This window comes from Idiotropiscis lumnitzeri, chromosome 2 (genome assembly GCF_059441095.1).
Source record: "Idiotropiscis lumnitzeri isolate Australia: NSW breed Sydney's pygmy pipehorse chromosome 2, RoL_Ilum_1.0, whole genome shotgun sequence".
Taxonomy (NCBI): Eukaryota; Metazoa; Chordata; class Actinopteri; order Syngnathiformes; family Syngnathidae; genus Idiotropiscis; species Idiotropiscis lumnitzeri.
Genome location: NC_142392.1, coordinates 6,151,890 through 6,170,014, shown reverse-complemented (window position 1 = coordinate 6,170,014; position 18,125 = coordinate 6,151,890). Strand labels below are relative to the sequence as shown.

Below are 18,125 nucleotides of genomic sequence, written 5' to 3'. Positions count from 1 at the left end.
GTGCGTGTGTGTTAAAGGTTAATGGACAGCTTAGCGGCTGCTTTATGGCTCGATAGGAGCGAGCGCCCACACGCGCCCAAACACATGACGGGAGTTACGTTCGAAGTCGAACTGCTGCTTTTCCCGTCATCAAATATTTTGCACAGTTTAAGTGCATTTCTCCGAGAAATTTTTTTTTTGTGGTCTACTGCTTTAAAAAAAAAAAAAGGCATGAGTGAAGTGAAACGCGCTTCAATGTTAGCCGCCTGAAAAAAAATAAATATATAAATAAATAAAAAAAATAAACCTGTTTTTTTTTTTTTTTTTTCCACCTCCCCTTGGATGCATCTACTTCCTCAACCTCTCTAATGGACCTTCCACTTGAAAAGCAAAGTTGTTGGGGAATCCATTCGGGGACTTCAAATGAAGCTGCTTCTTTTGCTCCATCTGAATTATTTTGGACTCGGGGAGTGAAAACAAATGGTCCCGCTAAGGGACGGGGTAAAAGTTGAGCAAAAAAAAAAAAACTTTCAGTGAATTTGTTCTCGTCTCTTGACTGGAGGCCTCGCTATCCATTTCTTTCAGATTTTGCATGTTCCAAAACACAGCATACAAAAACAAGTTCCACGTCTTATTTATTTATAATTTATTGCTTTTGTTTGTTCAAATAAAAAAATGCCAGTCGCCCTTTACAAGCTCATGAGCGCTCGCCTTTATTTCAAGACACTTTCTCTTAAAAAAAACAAAAAAAACCAAAACGATCTAGGTAATTATTTTCTCCGTTGAACGCACACGGTATCCTTTCCATTTCCTTTGCTAAATTATCAAACGGCATGCATCCAATATTCAATTAGGTGACACTGGGCGGCAAAATCAAGAACAAACAAATGATGAAAATACATATGGTCGTGTTTATTCGGAGTGGAGCTAACTCTCCGGCGTGTTGCTTTATGCAGACACACGCCTCTGGACGCCGCCTGCAATCATTTTCCTATTAAATGGTCTCTGCACCTCTAATGTACCATATTTAGACCATATTTACCGGTTTTTATTGGCCGTGGGGTGCTATTTATTTATTTTTATTTTTTGATTCACTGCAGTGTTGTTTGTGAGAAGTCAGCATTGACGTATGGAGATGCGAACAAGAGCGATTCCGAGCTTGATTTGGATTCCCACCGTCGATGCTGACAATTTGAATTCCTCGACTGCACCGGTTTAAGACGGCTCCGGATTCAACATCAAATTTAGTGAGTGACAAGAAATACATAAATCACGTTTTAATGACTTTGTTGATTCTCCCAAACTGAATTCTCAGATTTATTCAAAGAGGCTTGTCTGAAGAATATCTTTTCCCCCCGACTGGAAATGAACATCATTATCTCGAAAAATCAGTCCCGCTGCTTTACGATACATATCATATGAACTCGCCGTCTTATCACAGTTTCCACAGCTGGTTAGTTTTTTTTTTTTTTTTTTTGGAGGGGGGGTGGGCATCACAATGTGCAGCCACACTCCATTAGCAAATGTACATATTGCCACGGGCCGCCATTCTTTTCACAAAGCAAGAAAAGTCATTAAATCCATTTCACTTGGGGGCTCGGACGCCAAGTGCTCTTTAAACAAATGAAATGAGATGGCGTTGTTTCGGAAATAATGGGAAGTTCAACCCGATGCGTTTCGGCAGCCGGGGGGCAACCTGTGGCGCCCCCGCGCTTGCATAGTGAAATGAGGTGGAGCAACAATACACTTGGCAATATTTCCCGTCGACTACTTTTTCATTTCCGTGCTGAATAATAACAGCGTACCGCTGTGCGGCTCTCGCTGGGATGCGGCTGGAAGTGCAGGCCACTGCGGTGGGATTGCCCGGCTCTGAAGGCAAGGGGGGGGGATTTGTTTCTCATCTTTGTCAGGTCGTGGAGAAATCTAAATAAGCCGGTGCATGCTGGCGAGCAGCGGAAGGGCACAAGGGACGTCAGCGGAGTGAAGTTTTATTAGGTGTCTCTGCCAAGTTTATGGCATCCGGCGAGGCCTTGCGAGCCCGAGCGTGTGTGCGCAGATTGAGAATAGATTTGGAGGCTGATCCTCCCGATCCATCTCGCCATCCGATGGGGGCGCGGACGGGACAGAAAAGGCAGTCAAGTGTTACGACATTCCCGGAAGATATGAGCGCCGAGCTTTAATCCGAGTTTTGGATTTAACCCGACGATAATTCATAGCCCGAGATCGAGGATTTCTGTTGAAATCCTCGGCAGGTGGGCCAGAAACTTCAGATATAGAGCTTGTTGGAACAGTGAATATAAACACCGCAAAGTCAAATAAACCCTCAAATACGCGCCAGCGCACTCACATCAGGAAAAGAAAATAGTCACTGTGGGCGTAAAAATTGGTTTGGAATTAAAAAAATGTGAGTGAGCCATTTCACATTGAGTTGAAACTTTAAACTGAATGAATCATATCAAACAGTTTTTTAATTGAGAGAGGCGCGACAATATAAGGTATATTGAGAAAACTGCTTGGTCCGTGTAGCTGACCAAAACAGCAGCGCCCAAACACAAACAAAGTCTCTCGGGTGAATTAAATCCTACTAAATTTTAATAATAAAACAATTCCTGTTTTAATGAACAATTTAGTCCATATACCACAGAATTTTTTTTTTAATGAAAGTGTGTGCAAAATTGTACAGACATTTATTTAATTTATTTAACAATTTTAATTACTCTCATTAGGAATGATTAGGATTTTATTAAATAATGTGCAAGGAAACATTTTCATTTGACAAATACTTTAAACATTTTTATAATTCACAATAAATTTATTTTTAATTAATTTGATGAAAAAATTCATACACACAGGTCATTTAAAAAAAATAATTAAATAAATAAATTAATTAAACAAACGCAAAGGCGTCATAAGAGCAGCCTGTCACGTGACCAAACGATAACGCCGTTACCTCGTGGCATGGCGAACCAGCACGTGGCTCGTTGCTCCAGGCAAATCCTGTGCAACAGCTGTATGCTCAGTGTTTCAAATTGATGGAACACCGGCCGCCATGCATAATGCAAACATGCGGGTAACATTATATTTAAAAAAAAAAAAAATAAAAAATATCGCCACAACAAGCTTAAAACTGTCTTCCACTCACAAATGTACTTACTGAAAAGTGACTACTAAAAGATGAAGCTTTGGACCAAAAGGGAGAGAAGGGGGTGGGGGGGGGCAACTTGCACACGAAAAGGTCAGTCATAATTCTGTTGCATGCTGAGTTGCCTGTGTGCCCGGGCCTACATCCCACTTGCATTAACATTCATTTCTCCACAGGGAACCACTTGTCTTCGCATACACCGACACCACGGGGCAGTTGCACTTACGCAACCGCGTACGTGCGTGCAAAAAAAACGCGCCCGTCGCACGGCGTAGCATCCATCGCAGTGTCCAATGGCATCAATTTAACACGCCGCCGAATAAGGACGCTGTCGACGATTAAAGCCGCCCCAGTTGGGTTGCTTCACACCAGCTCGCGCCGCACACTCAACACCTTTAATGGCATCTTTTCTGCGGCACATTAGCTATTGTGCGGTAATTAATGGGAGAGTCACGGTGCTCAAAAAGCCCGTCATCTCTCGGCAGACTCGCAGCCGTACGACACAACAATGGCTTAATGAGTAAACACACAGAGTGTCTCATGAATAAATTATTGGTTCCTCGCAATTAATTTCCTCTATTCAAGTTTTAAAAAAAAACAAAAAAAAAAGCACACTTAAACTGTGAGCAGTCTTCATAAATCAAAAAAAGGGGAGCGGGGTCAGGAGAAAGATGATGACGGCAACTGTATGTGTGTGTGTGTGTGTGGTGATCATCTGTTATGTGTTTATTATTATTGGTACAAGTTTAATAGCGCATGCGGCTGTGTGTGCACTTTTGTTTGCATAGTTGTGTTTCTTCCAAGGTCGCTGGCAAACAACCTCACGTTTTGTTGCAACGTGGGCTCAACAATTCGTCGAATTCAAATCGGCAGGGGGAGAAAAAGGCAATTTGAAAATAACAAAAGGTGAAATTTGTCTAAAAAAAAAAAAATACATGAACTTGAAAGTTTTTGCACATTACGGAATATTGAGTGGAAAAAAAAAATCTAATAAGCCCTAATTTTAAAAGTGTTTAGTCATCGTTACAATTTTACAAATGTAGGAAACTTGAGCCAAAATAAAACTTACCGAAAGCAGCTTCCACGCGATTGGTCGGACTTGTCTCGGAATTCCAGACCAGCTGAGTTTCCGAAGCTCTTCTATAAAAAATTTTTAAAAAAAAATAAAAAACTTGAGTGCTTTTTAAAAACAAAATCTAGCTCAATATGGAGCTAGCGTAGCGCACGAGTCACAAAATCATTTGTGGATCGTTCAATTCAACAAATCAAGTTCATCAGTGAAAGAAAACATCTCGTCATGTCCTTCATTGGTTTTTATTAAAGAATCATGTTAATAATTGCGATCCTTCAGGCGAGGTTGGCGAGCTGAAGGGCTCTCACGTCAAATAAATCCAATGAAGAGGTGCAAATTGAACATTTATAGTGGTTTTAAAACGAGTGCTTTCCTTAAGTCAATGAAGAGGCAGAGAATGGCTTAACGCGCGCTACGACGCTTTACATCAAGTGGATGGCGCTCTTGTTCTGACACACACCTTGACTGCAGTCAGTGATGGTCGCGTGGGCGTTCGCGAGCACGGGCGGCAACGGAGAAACGGCGCCGTCCGGCGGCAGCTCAGAATCGGGATGGGCTCCAATTAACCAATCAGGAATTATTTTATATCAAAGTACGCAAGGAGTTCTCTGACTGAATTTTTTTGCCTCCAAGGATCCCCTCATAATCTTAACACATGACTGTATTTTTGAATAAAGGGATGGAAATTATTAATTTTTTTTTTTTTAAATATCCGATTCATTGATTAATCGACAATATAACAAACATGAATCGATAATGAAAAAAATTGTTAGTTGCAACCCGAGGTCATAGTAGAGCATTAAACTGGTTCAAAGCGGACGAGTGGTCCCCTAATATAGGTATACAGCGATTTTTTTAACCCTAATATTGGCGTATAAAGATTTTTTTTTTAACCCTAATATAGGTGTTAGATATTTATTTTTTTTTTTTAATGACATGACAAATAATTGCAAATTATTTTGTGGCCTCACAGGAAGCCACATAGCCCCATTTGGAGAACCACAAATAAAGCTGACATACTTTTCCAAAGTAAAAATGTACCAACGTACCGAATAAATCAAGCAAATTCCTTCCATTCAAAACAGAAGCCGGTAATTGATAAGGCCTTCACGCAGAGCGAACGGTATTGATTAGCGTTGCCAAATGCTCGTGCCTGGCCTGTTCTTCAAGGCAAATGCAATGAAGTCAGAGACAGATAGCGGGACAGGAAATAGAAATCAGCTAAACGGCAACGGGTCGGCTCCGAGTGAAAGGCATTCGAGCTTGTTTGGCCGATGGAAGCGGCCATTTGTTTGCGATGGTGCCGCCGCGTCTTCCACGTGAAAAAAAAAAAAAATCTCACTTCACTTGTCCCCGTGCGGCTTTAATTATGCAGAAATTCAATAGTGATCCAGTGCAGTGTCGGGCTTTGCGAGGTTGGGATGGTTACAACTACGCTAAGTGGCAAGGAGAACAAATTTGGAGAATATGGAGCGCTATTGTGGGTTTTCTTTTCGGTAAGGGAAGATACTGGCACCTTATCTTGTGCGGTCAATCATACAAATAAAGGAACAAGCTTGTTTTCCCTTGAGGTATATTTTGTGCTGGAAAAAAAAAAAAACGTACAAAATTAAAAAGATTAATTAAAAAAAAAAAAACAACAAAAAATTAAATAAAATAAATAAAATAAATCACTTGTATCACATTCATCAGCCTTTTGAAATCCCAACCACGACAAGGCCTGAGACTAAAAAAAAAAAAAAAGAAAGAAAAAAAGCATATCCAACTCGGTGCTCACGAGTGCGTGCTTTGAATGCGTGATCAGTCCGCCGCCGATGACATCTGCCTTTATGTGGAAGGGGGACAGCCACGGGGAAGTTATGCAGCGTTTTCGCCGAAGTCATTAAGGGCGAAATCGTTCTCCTACAAGCAGCTCGGCATTCATTATTCTTTTAAAAGCTAGTCAAGGGTGTCCCCTTCTCTCGGCGTGCACCCTTTGAACCTTCATTTGCACTGTCAGACGACGAAATGAGTCCATGAATCTTGTGGACTCGGGCTTAATTAAACTATGTTATATTTCTCACACCTGGCATTAATCTCACCGTAGGAAGAGGATGGAGATCCCGATCGCACCGCCCCCTACGCGGGCGAGGGGACAATTTGGGCGTGAACGGGAAAGCAGGCGAAATGAACGTGAATATTTTCTTTGCTCGTAGACGGTCATGCATCACGCGCGGGCAAAAAATTGCTAACGCAGCGTTTAGGCCGGCAAAAATCGCTATCCTGACAAACGCTCTCCAGCGGAGTGTTGGATCAATGCCGAATCCACATCACAGTCAGCCCCTGATAACTTCCAAAGCCACACCGTGACGTCCTGAACATTCATACGCGGCGTCGGAGACAGACGAGATCATTTGCAATCCACCACGGATGGGAAAATCATTTCTAAATGCGTGCTACATACCGGCACTCATCCGCTCGTCTGCTTTATGGAAATTATTTGAGAAGTGGTACAATTCAATTTCCTAGCGGGCAGAGACATACAAGACTTCCAGGCTAAATTGCAGATGTCGTTTTATTAGCGGCAGGCTAACCCATCTCTCCGACAACACGTCCGACTCTCCGAGGGCGCCTCTTGTGCATTATGAATGAGACAGCCGTGCCCCGGCTACCGCTGGAATACATTAAAGGCATTTCATGTCATTTGGAAAATTAATCTGTTGTCGTGGCATGGAAAAGTTTCAGCAAGTGTCCCGGAAGCGGCGAGGGCGACTCGCCGTCCTTGTCGGCTTTGATGAGCAAAGTGAACAATGGACAAGATTTGTCAGCCCCCCCTCCTTCTTCTTTCCGCTAATTTGTGTTAGAATGTGAAAAACTCCACTCATTGCAATTTTGAAGGCGTCTCTTTAAGAGGTCTCCATAGAAATAAATGCACGGGGAGCTCAATAAGGCAAACGCATACTTTACAGGCAATTGAGCCGGCAGACAATCATTTTGAAATATGCATTAGCAAGTGGAGGAGGACGTTCAAAGCCGAATCTCCTTGGTGGGACCAATAAAACGTCACATTATTGTATACACGCGGGTTGGAATTAGTGTGATCAGTATATTGTGGATGTTCATCCAGTCGGCAGACACATCTCCCAGAGGATTGGTCGAATCGGTGCATTTAAAAAAAAAAAAACAGCTATAAGAGAGCAATATAGAAGGCTTCCCGAAAGGTCGGGTCGGGAATGTACGAGGCAAAAACCTCAGCCGGTGCTCGGAACGTTTTCAGCAGGACTGGTTGTCCTCCCATTGATCGCATTTACACGAAGCACGCCCCTCTTCCATGACGAGCTGTCCTGTCAGTCAGCGTGGCGGGCCGCCCGCGCGCACGCTTGTGTAACCGCTACAAAAAAAAAACAACGCGCTTCCACTCCGAAGATCGGACGTCAGCGAGGACGTAAGAAGAGCTGTCAGTCAGCACTGGCTGAGCACGGAAGTTTGACGGGAGCGGGAGGTGAGGGGGTTGGCGGGCCGGAGCCATGCACTATTCAAGCATCATTCAGACGGAGCGGGATTACTGGGGCAAAGCGAGGTTCTGGCACACTCGCGTGACTATTGCACACACCTGTTCAAAAAAAACAAACAAAAATGGGAAAAAAAAGCTTGAATAAAAACATGCATCTAAAAAAAATTAACAGTTTAAAAATAAATCAATAAATAAATTAAAAAAGGCTTGAAAAAAAACACGCATCTAAAAGAATTAACATTAGATCAAAAAAATTAAATTAAATTTTAAAAAAAGCTAGAATAAAAACATGCATATAAAAAAATGTACATTAAAAAATAAATCTACAAATTCTCTCACACGTAACTCACTAAAAATTGAAAAATAGTTATGATGGAGAAGTTTTGCAAAATGGTGCCAGGGCGCTAAATGGTGGCATAAGTCAACTAAAAAAAAGCCTTAAATGAACCAGATGGTGTCATCTGAAGTAAAAAAAATAAATAAATAAAATAAAATAAAAAAAAAAAATTTAAAAAGTCTGTTGAAAATCATCCATTATTCCCGATTTCCAAGAGGTAAAAAAAAACAATGCGTTTTCAAGTGACATCTTTATCATGAAGTGTGTTAAAAAATTTAAGACCCCCCCCCCTATAAACCGTCAATGCAACGAGATTCTTGGACGATCTAAGTCATCTAAAAAGGACAACGCGCTGCCGCCAGGGAGCAGAAGGCTCGTAAACTAACAAGACTCTTGTAAAAAGAACGCCCCCCCCCCCCCCCCACGGCGATTACCGTATACCTGCTCAGCCAACCTGATTGATGGCACAGATGGCAGGAACGGGGACATTGGCCGTCAAATTACAAATGTGGATAAGCGTGTGCGTGCGTGTCGATTTTAGTCGAAACGTCCCAAATATGTGAATCACATATCTTTTTTTTTTTTTCATTAAAAATATCCCCTTTTTCGGTTCCGCTATGTTCACTTCACACTGTAATGACATTGCGTGCGCCGGCTGAAGACGAGTAGAACACGTAATGAATATGCTCAGTGAAATCACAAGATAATAATGAACAAGCGGCGTGCCAACGTGAGCGCAAGTCAGAGACTTGCTCGCACAATGCGCCAAATTCGCTCATACGGAGACCGACAATGAAAAAGCCTCATCAAGTCACACGATTCGGAAGAGAGTAGAGCCATTCAACAAAAAATACAAACTGAAGTACAGACATCGAGAGAGGACAAACGTGCTGATTAAACATGACGGGATCATTTGATATAATAAAAAAAAAAAAAGAAAAAAGGTTCAAATTAAACTCATGCTATGTATTTGGAATACAATAAAATAAAAAAATTACAAAAATAAAAATACATATTACGATTTCTTCAATATTGCGATTTAAGATGCAAGAAACACGATGCATGGCTCCTAACGGGAAACTGCAAACGTTTGTGTCAGGAAGCGCTTGTCACAACAGAGTGGAAATATCTGCTTAATTATTGTTGTGTGGATCTTAAGAGAGAGACAAAAAAGAAAATGAGAAAGCGATCGCTAGTGATAGGGTGGCAAAAATAAAATTGGTTAAAGCAATTTGTCCAATAGAGCAATTATTCTTTTAAATGACAACAAAAATTAATAATATGGAAACTAATCTTTTTTTTGACTTGCTGATCTGTGATCGGCTCTAAAATCCTGATTGTGTAAAATTTATATAAAAGCTTCATTCATTCATATAAAAAGGCTTCATTTAGTCAAATTAAACGCTCTCACTTGCAGCCTTTTAAGCAGTCACTCAAACAAAAGTGCGGCGTAAAATTAAGTAAGTACGTTGCGCCTACGCCTACCCCCTGAATAAAGCGAAGCAAAAATAAATTTTTAGCAAATAAAAATTAAAAAAAGACTTAAAATTTGCATTTGAATTTTAGAAATTGCTCAGACCTACTATGAGAAAACCACACAATATAAATATGACCAGTAGAATGTTGGCCACAGAGACAAAAATGATCTGTATAATTCCGTTTTAGAGTCCATAAAAGCTTTTTTTTTTTCTTTAATCAAACTGATGCATGAAAGCAGAACGCTGCATTAGGGCTTCTCGCAATTTTACAGTGCCAGACGCCACCGAAAAGGCCACGCGCACACAAAGCGGAGCATCATCAGCACCGCATTAAATAGAGTTACATCACCACTCTGGCACGGACGCGGTGCTGATGCTGCGACGACATCATCGAGCAGAAACAGAGAGGAGAGGTCTTTCAGCCGGTGTCGCGGCACTGAAGGTTCCAGTCACCATGCGAGGAAAAAAATAATAAATCAAAGCGCTACAGCACCCCCAACAGAGCGGAGCTGCACACCGGCAGGCGGCAAAGGATCAAGAAAATATAAAAGTGCACATTCACATGGGGCCTCCTTTTTTTTTTTTTTCCTTTCTTTTTTTTAAATTGATGCATGGCACTTTCTCCGCTGATATAAGTCATCTGGGGTGATTGTGCGTGGGAGCTGCCGACTCTTGTGACCGCAGCAGAGACTGGACACGACCTGATCAAAAGCGGACACGGAAAAAGTGGACAGTGGAAGGATGAGGAGGGCCATCGCCATGGCAACGGGAACATTTACGCCATCCAGAACTAAAAATGAGGCGACGAACAAATGAACTACTACCAAACTCACAAATCGAGAGGGTTGACTATTCAACTAGAATGAGACCCAGACTTAGTCCGGATTGCCCCCCCCCCCACACCCCCCACTTTCCTGGCACTTGAGTGCGCTGCGGCCCGTATCACACGGCAGACAGGCTCGCCTCAGGACATGGGGAATAATTAGCCGCAACCCACCTGACATCAATCAGCCCACTTCTGCAAAGGCACAGGTCATCACCCTCCGCATGACCTTACATGCTAAGCAGACTGCTGTCACCAACGAAGGGGGAGGAAGGGAGGGCGGGGAGCATTATGAATGGACAAGGCAGACAGAATTAGTGTCAAACTCGCAGTTTTACAAAATATTAAATCATCCCAGGCATGAAGAACGCGACTGCGCTTAAGTGTGTTGATATCGCAATGTTTTCAGTGGGACGCCTCCAAAGACGGGCAGCCCTGACACGCCGGGGGGCCTGTCCTCCAAAAAAATAAAAAATAAAAAAACGCCGCCTCTGCGATTAATTGCACAATTCAAGAGAGGAAGTGAAGCGATTGATCATCCCTGCAGCTCTCCTTTAAGCTCAAGGACAGTCGCCCGAGTTGCTCTTTTACGCAAGGGGCGTCATCCACACCACTTTCAGGGTCGCTTTTTTACAACATGGACAATGACTTCATTTTTTAAATCTAGAGTGTGCAGTCCCATCTTATGCCTTCAATTTCATTTTTGGATTAGTGCTTCCTAATTCATCACGGCATGAATAAACTAACCAATCAGAGACCGTAGAGGCGGAAGTCGTGACCGCCGGATGCAAAAACAAAAATCCGCAATCCCATTCTGACTTGCATCCCTTCTTAGCCATGAAGCTAATTAAAACGAGACTGCCAAGGATGCCGGGCAGGTCGGACATCTCCACATACTGGACGCGATGCTCGGGTTAGCCAGTTGACTAACCAGCGAACCAGTTTGGAGGGACCAGAACTCCAGTCCAACACATTGACACCGTGACTATATTGGATAGCCTCGATGGTAATTTGGTTTCAGTCGCGATAAAAGAGGACAAACACCATTGTCGCCAAAGAAAGGCGCCGGCGCTAATTAAACCATGTCATTTCTGCATTCAACTATTTCCGACACTTTGCATGTTCAGCATAAGCGCGTGACTCATTAGTTGCTAAGCGCTAATTCCCTTCATGCTCTCCTTTTTTCTCGAGTGCTCTCCGGGCGCCGCGCGCAAACCACTCAAGGCGTGACACAAAGGACACGTGATGAAAGAGGCTTTGAGCTGAGATTTCGGTGGGGAGTTCAATGAGGACGGCGTTCGCACAATAGGCCAACGGGTGCTTTGCGTTATGCTACGAGCAAACAAGAACACGCAAATAGATGCATATATTGTTTGTATTGTGCTTCCGAGACTTACTACTGCCGCAACTCACACATTTTGGCAGATAGCGAACACTTCATATAAAAATAAAAACTTTGACATTTCCACTTGAAGTTTAATGTAAAACTAATAAAACAAAAGATTTACACTTAAGTTTGTCTCGTGAAAGTCTTGACACATTATGCGAAACGCCCGCCATCGAAGGGCCATAAAGAAGCGACGTAGCGTCAATATTTCTACCTAACCTTTAAGCATCTTTTATTTTAACACAAACAGTGCAAACAGCAACAGGCAGAAAAGTAGAACATTACTCAAAGACATTTCATGATGTTCTGCAAAAGCCAAATAATATTAATGCAACTTAGTCTTTGCGTCTCACACGTGTCTGCATTGTTGCCCCCTGGAGGCACACCAGAAGGAGCAGCACAATGTCCATTGAAATAAAAATTTAAAAAAATGGTACAATCACGGTTTTAATCTTTATATTACATTCTATGCAATTATGTAACTAAGGTATTTTTTTTTTTTTTTTACAGTATACAATTTGCAGTTTTATTCCACTCAGTGGGGGAAACGCTGATATTAGTTCCGAGCGTGGTCGCAGAACTAATCAAACGCAAGTCAAGTCAAATTTCCACTGATTTCACTATTTAGGCGAACCAGGACCAAACAAATTTGGACGTGCGTTTATGTACCTTCCAAAAAAAATTTAAAAAATTTGTTTGGTGCAACAAGTGCACTGCATCGCCGCGAGGCCGGTCACGAACGGAACGTGGTCGGAAGACAAAGTCTCTCGCCAACAGAGGCCTGCCGTTTCATCAGAGCAAAGCCGCGTTTTTTGTCGCTGTAGGTGCTGGTGTGTTTTTGGTCTCATCTTAATCTGCGCCTCCAGACGGTTGTGCGACTCCCCCTCCAGCTCCCCCGCACACCCCCCCCCCCCCCCTTGTCCGCTGCATCGTTGAAAAGTGCAGCACAGCTGGCAGAGTAAGTGAGCGGCGAAAAGTACAGCTGAGAGCCAAACGGGTTGCAAAGGAACGGAAATTTGTGACCGGAAAAGTCAAAACATATCTGACTGAAATGAATAAAAAAAGGAAGAATAGTCAGCCTGTCTCTTACCGAGATCTGTATTGGGGCCAGCCAACAACTGCTTGAACTTATCCAAACGTGACGCCTCCCTCTCGGTCATGGCTGGCGTGCCTGATGTGTTCTGGTCGGCCATGCGCGCCACGAGCGGGATGACCGGCCGGTGGGGCAGAGAGCGCTGTCTGTAGAGGGCTGCGTGCTCACCTGCTGCATCTGCCGTTAAGAGGAAAATCAAGAGGCGGCTGAGAGATCAAGAGGTGACGGAAAACATACAAGCTACTGGATTTCTCCTGCTGGATGAAAAGTCAAAGTCATTTTGGTACTCTTCACAATGGTTTAGATCAGCGGTGGGCAAACTGCGGCCCGGGGGCCACATATGGCCCGCGAAACGTTTTAATCCGGCCCGCCGAACTTGAAAATAAAATAAATAAATAAACCCTGTTAATGTTTTATTTTTTAAATACTGTGGTGTGTCAAAGACATATTTTGTTGTAATGCTTTTGTTCACTTTCATTAAAAACTAAATGTTTTTTTTTTTTCCCGATGAGGTGAGGTCACCGAAACTGATCCGGCCCCTCTGTCAAATTTTAGAACCCATTGTGGCCCGCCAATCAAAAACTTTGCCCACCCCTGCTTTAGATGAATTGAATGAACCTGCATCTTATTGCACAGATTATGGAAAATCAAATAGTACACAAGCGCACCATAATTGAATGCAAGTCTACAGCAGAGTGCATGAATGGCAAGTTCCTTTTGAGCGTTTTTTTTTTTATATCAGAAGAATGACCCATTTTACATTAAGAGGAATGCGCCAAAGGCAAGATTGCCGTCTGTACTCCATTTCAGCGTGCCATCCAAATCTCCATTTTGAAAGCAATGTGACCATTTTCCTTTTAATGTTGTTTTGCTCCAAGCATGTCGCCTGGTGAAAACGACTGTAATTAGTGTTGGTGGCAGGTTTTTCTTTTCTTTTTTTCGCATCGAGTTGCTGCAAAATGTGCGTGATTCAAGTGCGAAGCCACCACGCCGGCAGGGACAAACATAATTTCGGTCTGCCGAAGCCCACAAGTTCCAGTTGCGCTCCAAAAGACTCCAAACGCAAGTGGTGAGTTGTGACAGCGTCAAAGACAAACCCCACACTGGGAAAAATGCGTCCCCATCACTGAGTGACGCCGATAAACATAAACGCGATGTATTGTCGACCCACCTGCGGAATGCATCCGCCATTCATTTATGCAGCTTTGCATCTCCAATGCGAGTTTTTGCATCATTCTCCCCGAAGGTGTAAGATAACTTGTCTTACATATGCGCATATCCGCGCGATCTGACAGCGCGTGTGAGCACGAGCCGCGTCGTCTCCAAGGAGATGAGAAGAAGCGCCGGAGGGCAGTGGGATGTTTATGTAATCCTAACGCCGCTAAGAGCCCCACGGCAGACAGGCTAACAGTTTATTACAAAGTTATAAGCAGTACTGTATGATGATAACTTTCTTTCAATTGTACTGTTTTTTTTTTTTACAGTCGAATCAATATGGCAACCCCTTCATTGACTCCGACCTTCATGCCATTAGTCATTTGCATACGGATAAAAATACCGTGCTAAACTGCTGTTCATAAGTCACAAATTTGCATTTTTCTCTGTGCCAAGCCATTCATAGAAAAGCAAAAAAAAAATGTGCTTACATTTTTGCGCTTTTCCTGAAATACACCGAGATGCATATCATCTCTAAGCCATTTATTTATAAGCAAAATGAGTTTGAAATGCAATTTAATTGTGTTGAGATCACATTTTGCTTTCATTTTGGCGTGAGACGAACCTAAAAGCCAAAATAAGAAAAAATCGATAAAAAAATCTAATCTTTGTGGTTTGTTCATATATTGCTTGCGTGTTAAAATATACACAGAAAAAAAAAAATCGCACATTAAATTGTAATCGCAATAATGAGTAAAATCTCGATTATTTGTTCAGTCCAGCCAATATCTTAAGGAACAATGTAAAGGTCTTAAATTTCAGAAACATAAAGACAAGTTCCGCGATGTCAAATAGAACTATAATAAAGTAAAACAACTCAACCCTGGATGACAACCTGGCAGGGAAATTACTGCCACCTAGTGGAGTTTTATTGTAACTGCGGAAGTATGTCACACCCATTTGTGCATTTAGTGGTCACATTTTACTGAGCAGCCACGCCAATGTCACGTTTTTTGTACTTGGTTATCATTGCGCTTTTCCTCTTTGTAATCACCGGTATCATTCTGTGAGAACGCAAAAAAAAAAAGAAAAAAAGCTAAACTTTTGTGATCTTAACGATGCTTCCCGAGCGAAAGTCGAACAAGATTTACAACATTCTCGCAGAGCATTTCGGTTGAACTTTTAACAGCAACATTCAACTTTGCAAGTTCCACAGTGCAAATGTCTTTGGAGTGATAATTGCGCCCAACCACCCCCCCCCCCCCCCCCCAAAAATCAAGCTCGCCGCTTCCGAGTCGTTTCAATGTAATAAATGCGAGTGCAGACGCCGGCTGCCGAGAACACTTGAAACATCAGCTAAGTTCAATTCTGGCCTGTCGTCAAGCAGCTCCGGCACTTCTCTCTAATGATGCGCTGTCAGAAATCATTTGCATCATCAAATAGCACGTTCGCCGCTCACCTCGCAAGCCGAAATCAAGAGTTTTAATGATTTGATTTTTTTTTTTCTCCTTCAGCCCTAATTCCCTCCTTACGACCGAGAGAGATGATATCATAATGAGAGTATAAAGATCACTCCAGTTGACAGCTTTGGTTGTAAAGACTTCAACCTGAGGACTTTGCACATTTGGCTGGATGTTCCTTTTGCTAATCTCGGGCCTTTAAGCGCAGAATGTTTGAAAATTCAAGCAGCAAACCTGCAGGATAACAGAGTCAAACATAAAGACAAAAAAAAAAAAGAAAAAGCAGGCTGTTGTTTTATTTATTTTTTTTAAACAACGAGACTAAGAGCTACTAACCTTTCTGTGATCCAATGGGAGCTTCGCTGTGGGATTTCACCAGGCGACCTTCAGTGTCGAGGCTGCCTTGGAAAGAGAAAGAAACCTCCGGACTGGTCAAGTCTCCCTCGTCGTCTTCCTCATCGTCCTCCTCCTTGTCCGCCGCCTCCTCTTGGGTGTCGTCGTCCCTCTGGGGCGACTCCGCCGGGTCATCCAGCTTCTGTCTCTCCTGCAACTTGCTGTGATTCTCAATCACCTGCTCAGAGGATAGTCAAGGTTAGATCGAATTTGCCAGGGAGCAACGAATCTCATTGTTACCTTATTGGCGGTTTCCATGACGACTTCAATGTTGAGGTTCTGCGCCGCCATGGCCAGCAGCTCGTCGTCGTCATCCCCGACATCCCAGGCATCGCTTGTGATGCTTTCGAACTCCTGAAACGTGGTGGCCTTCTTGGGTTTGCCCGGGGTGGCGGGAGATGGCCTCTGGCCGGCTTTAATCAAACTATAAATAAAAAGAAAAAATGAAAGAAACATTTGAGGGCTTATAGGGATGTTGTGGCATCATAGTTTGAGTTATATTCTTCTTTTCAATTATTACGTGTATTAATTAGACTGGGTGTCACCAAAGTGCCCCTAAAATATGAGACAGTGAAACAAAATTTTTCATCAACTCGCATATGTGCGACCAACAAATATGCATTTTTTTGGTGTGCGCCACGCTTCATCCAATTTTTCAGTAGTTTAGTCAGAATTACTGAAGTGAACTGCATATTTACTTTGCATGTTGACTAACAATGTGCACCCCTAAAATTTCAGTTTAGGGGCAACTGAGCGACAAGTTAAAAAAAAAAAAAAAAAAAGTCTGGAGCTCTGATTTCCTGATTACTCTCCAACGAAGCAGTTCAACCAAAACTTGATTTTCTGGTAAGGGCACTTCCTCCTTTTTCTTCTGCACTATTACCCCTTCAACAAGTATGATAATATCAAACAACTGTAGGAGAAATGAAGTCAGTGCACCGCACCCACATCCGTACAAACAAACAATCAAACATACACGCAATAAGTTACACTTACTTAGCGTGAAGAAGTGGATCAAAAGGTGGATGCTGTGCGCCATACACATGCTGAATGCTGAGGAAAGTGAGACAGAAAGACACTGAATGAACTAGTGTCAAGACATGCTGAGCAAAGCGATCGCGAATATGCTAAAAGCCAGTGCAGCCATTTTATTGTCAAATCTGAGCGCCATGTGTGCTGTTGTATAATGAGAGAAATCAGTGATTGCGATAGCCGCGATTAGCATCGCATCTTTAGCCTGCTCGAAACGTGCGAATTGCAGCCGAGAGGCGAAAATACCGCGCAAGCAAGGGGAGTGACAACCGGCGGCGGATATATTGAAGATTTCTCCAGGGATTGGGAAGTGAAACTTTTCGGCTGAATCTGAGCAAGTGGAACTGGGAGTGAATTAGCCTCGCTAGCTATTCTAGCCTTCCGGAGGGGAACACGTCACTCACCTGCCGGGAACCTTCGCCGCGTTTCTTTTCCAGAATTGCTTTCTGTTTCCGTCACTCGACATTTTCCCCTTCGGGTCCGACCGGTCCTAAATAAAGACGCCCGGACGCTGTCGCTGCTGGCAAAACGTTATTTTTGGCTTTATTTACACCAGGTTGCTTCCTGCAAAACTCAGAGAGCTGCCATGTTGATACTGGCTCGTCGGCGAGTAAGCGCGTCTGTGATTGGTCGCAGCGGTATTTCCTCGTCGCTGCCCAATCAGAAGTGAGATCTGCCGGAGGAGCGGGTGACGTCATTATTTATTTTTTTGCGTCTTCATTGACAAAGCGGAAAGTGGCGTCAATCAAATGGAAGACCACCAGCATCAGGACCACTAAACGCGTGGAAATAAAATGAATAATATTATATTATTATATTAATGTTTCAATTATCTATATATATAATCTTACTCTGTAAAACAGCAACTTTCTGGTTCAATTTTCATACTTTGTTTTGGGAGGTTCAAAATTACTGTGGAATAATTGGACTATATTTATTACTTACCTTACAACATACCCACATATTAATCTTCCATTTTTTTTCTTTTCGTTTTAATTTGTTTTACATTTTTTAACCTCATCTGTAAAATAACTTAAATTAACCAATTTTAGGAAAACTACTAAATGAATGTAGCAAATGTCTCTTGATAATGCAAACGTTCAGTGCTTGTTTGGCCATACTCTCTGGTGGGGTGAGGGTCGGGGGGGGGGTCCCTTTTGAATGCAGTATTATGTAGCTGATTATCCCAGAAAGGGGAGGAAGGTCCTGACTGCTTTGAATCACGAGAAAGGTTCAAGTCAAAATGTATTGCCAAAAAACGCATTTTTCATTATGAATTCA

The 18,125-nt window shown here is 42.6% G+C and overlaps 1 protein-coding gene across 2 annotated transcripts in view; it reads right to left on the bottom strand.

The window, feature by feature from the left end:
• Positions 1-17,481, bottom strand: part of tbc1d22a (TBC1 domain family, member 22a) — a 52,068-nt gene extending 34,587 nt beyond the window's left edge. Inside the window, exons 1-6 of one of the 2 annotated variants that reach the window (XM_088288994.1) lie at positions 17,249-17,481; positions 16,809-16,865; positions 16,053-16,236; positions 15,756-15,990; positions 12,802-12,981; positions 4,191-4,261 (exon numbers count right to left, since the gene is read on the bottom strand). In XM_088288994.1, coding sequence (XP_088145120.1) covers positions 4,191-4,261; positions 12,802-12,981; positions 15,756-15,990; positions 16,053-16,236; positions 16,809-16,865; positions 17,249-17,310 — 789 coding nt within the window. In that variant the 5' untranslated portion in view covers positions 17,311-17,481. The remainder of the gene's footprint in view (positions 1-4,190; positions 4,262-12,801; positions 12,982-15,755; positions 15,991-16,052; positions 16,237-16,808; positions 16,866-17,248) is intronic. The other variant, XM_088288995.1, reaches the window with a different exon arrangement.
• Positions 17,482-18,125: the final 644 nt, after the last annotated feature.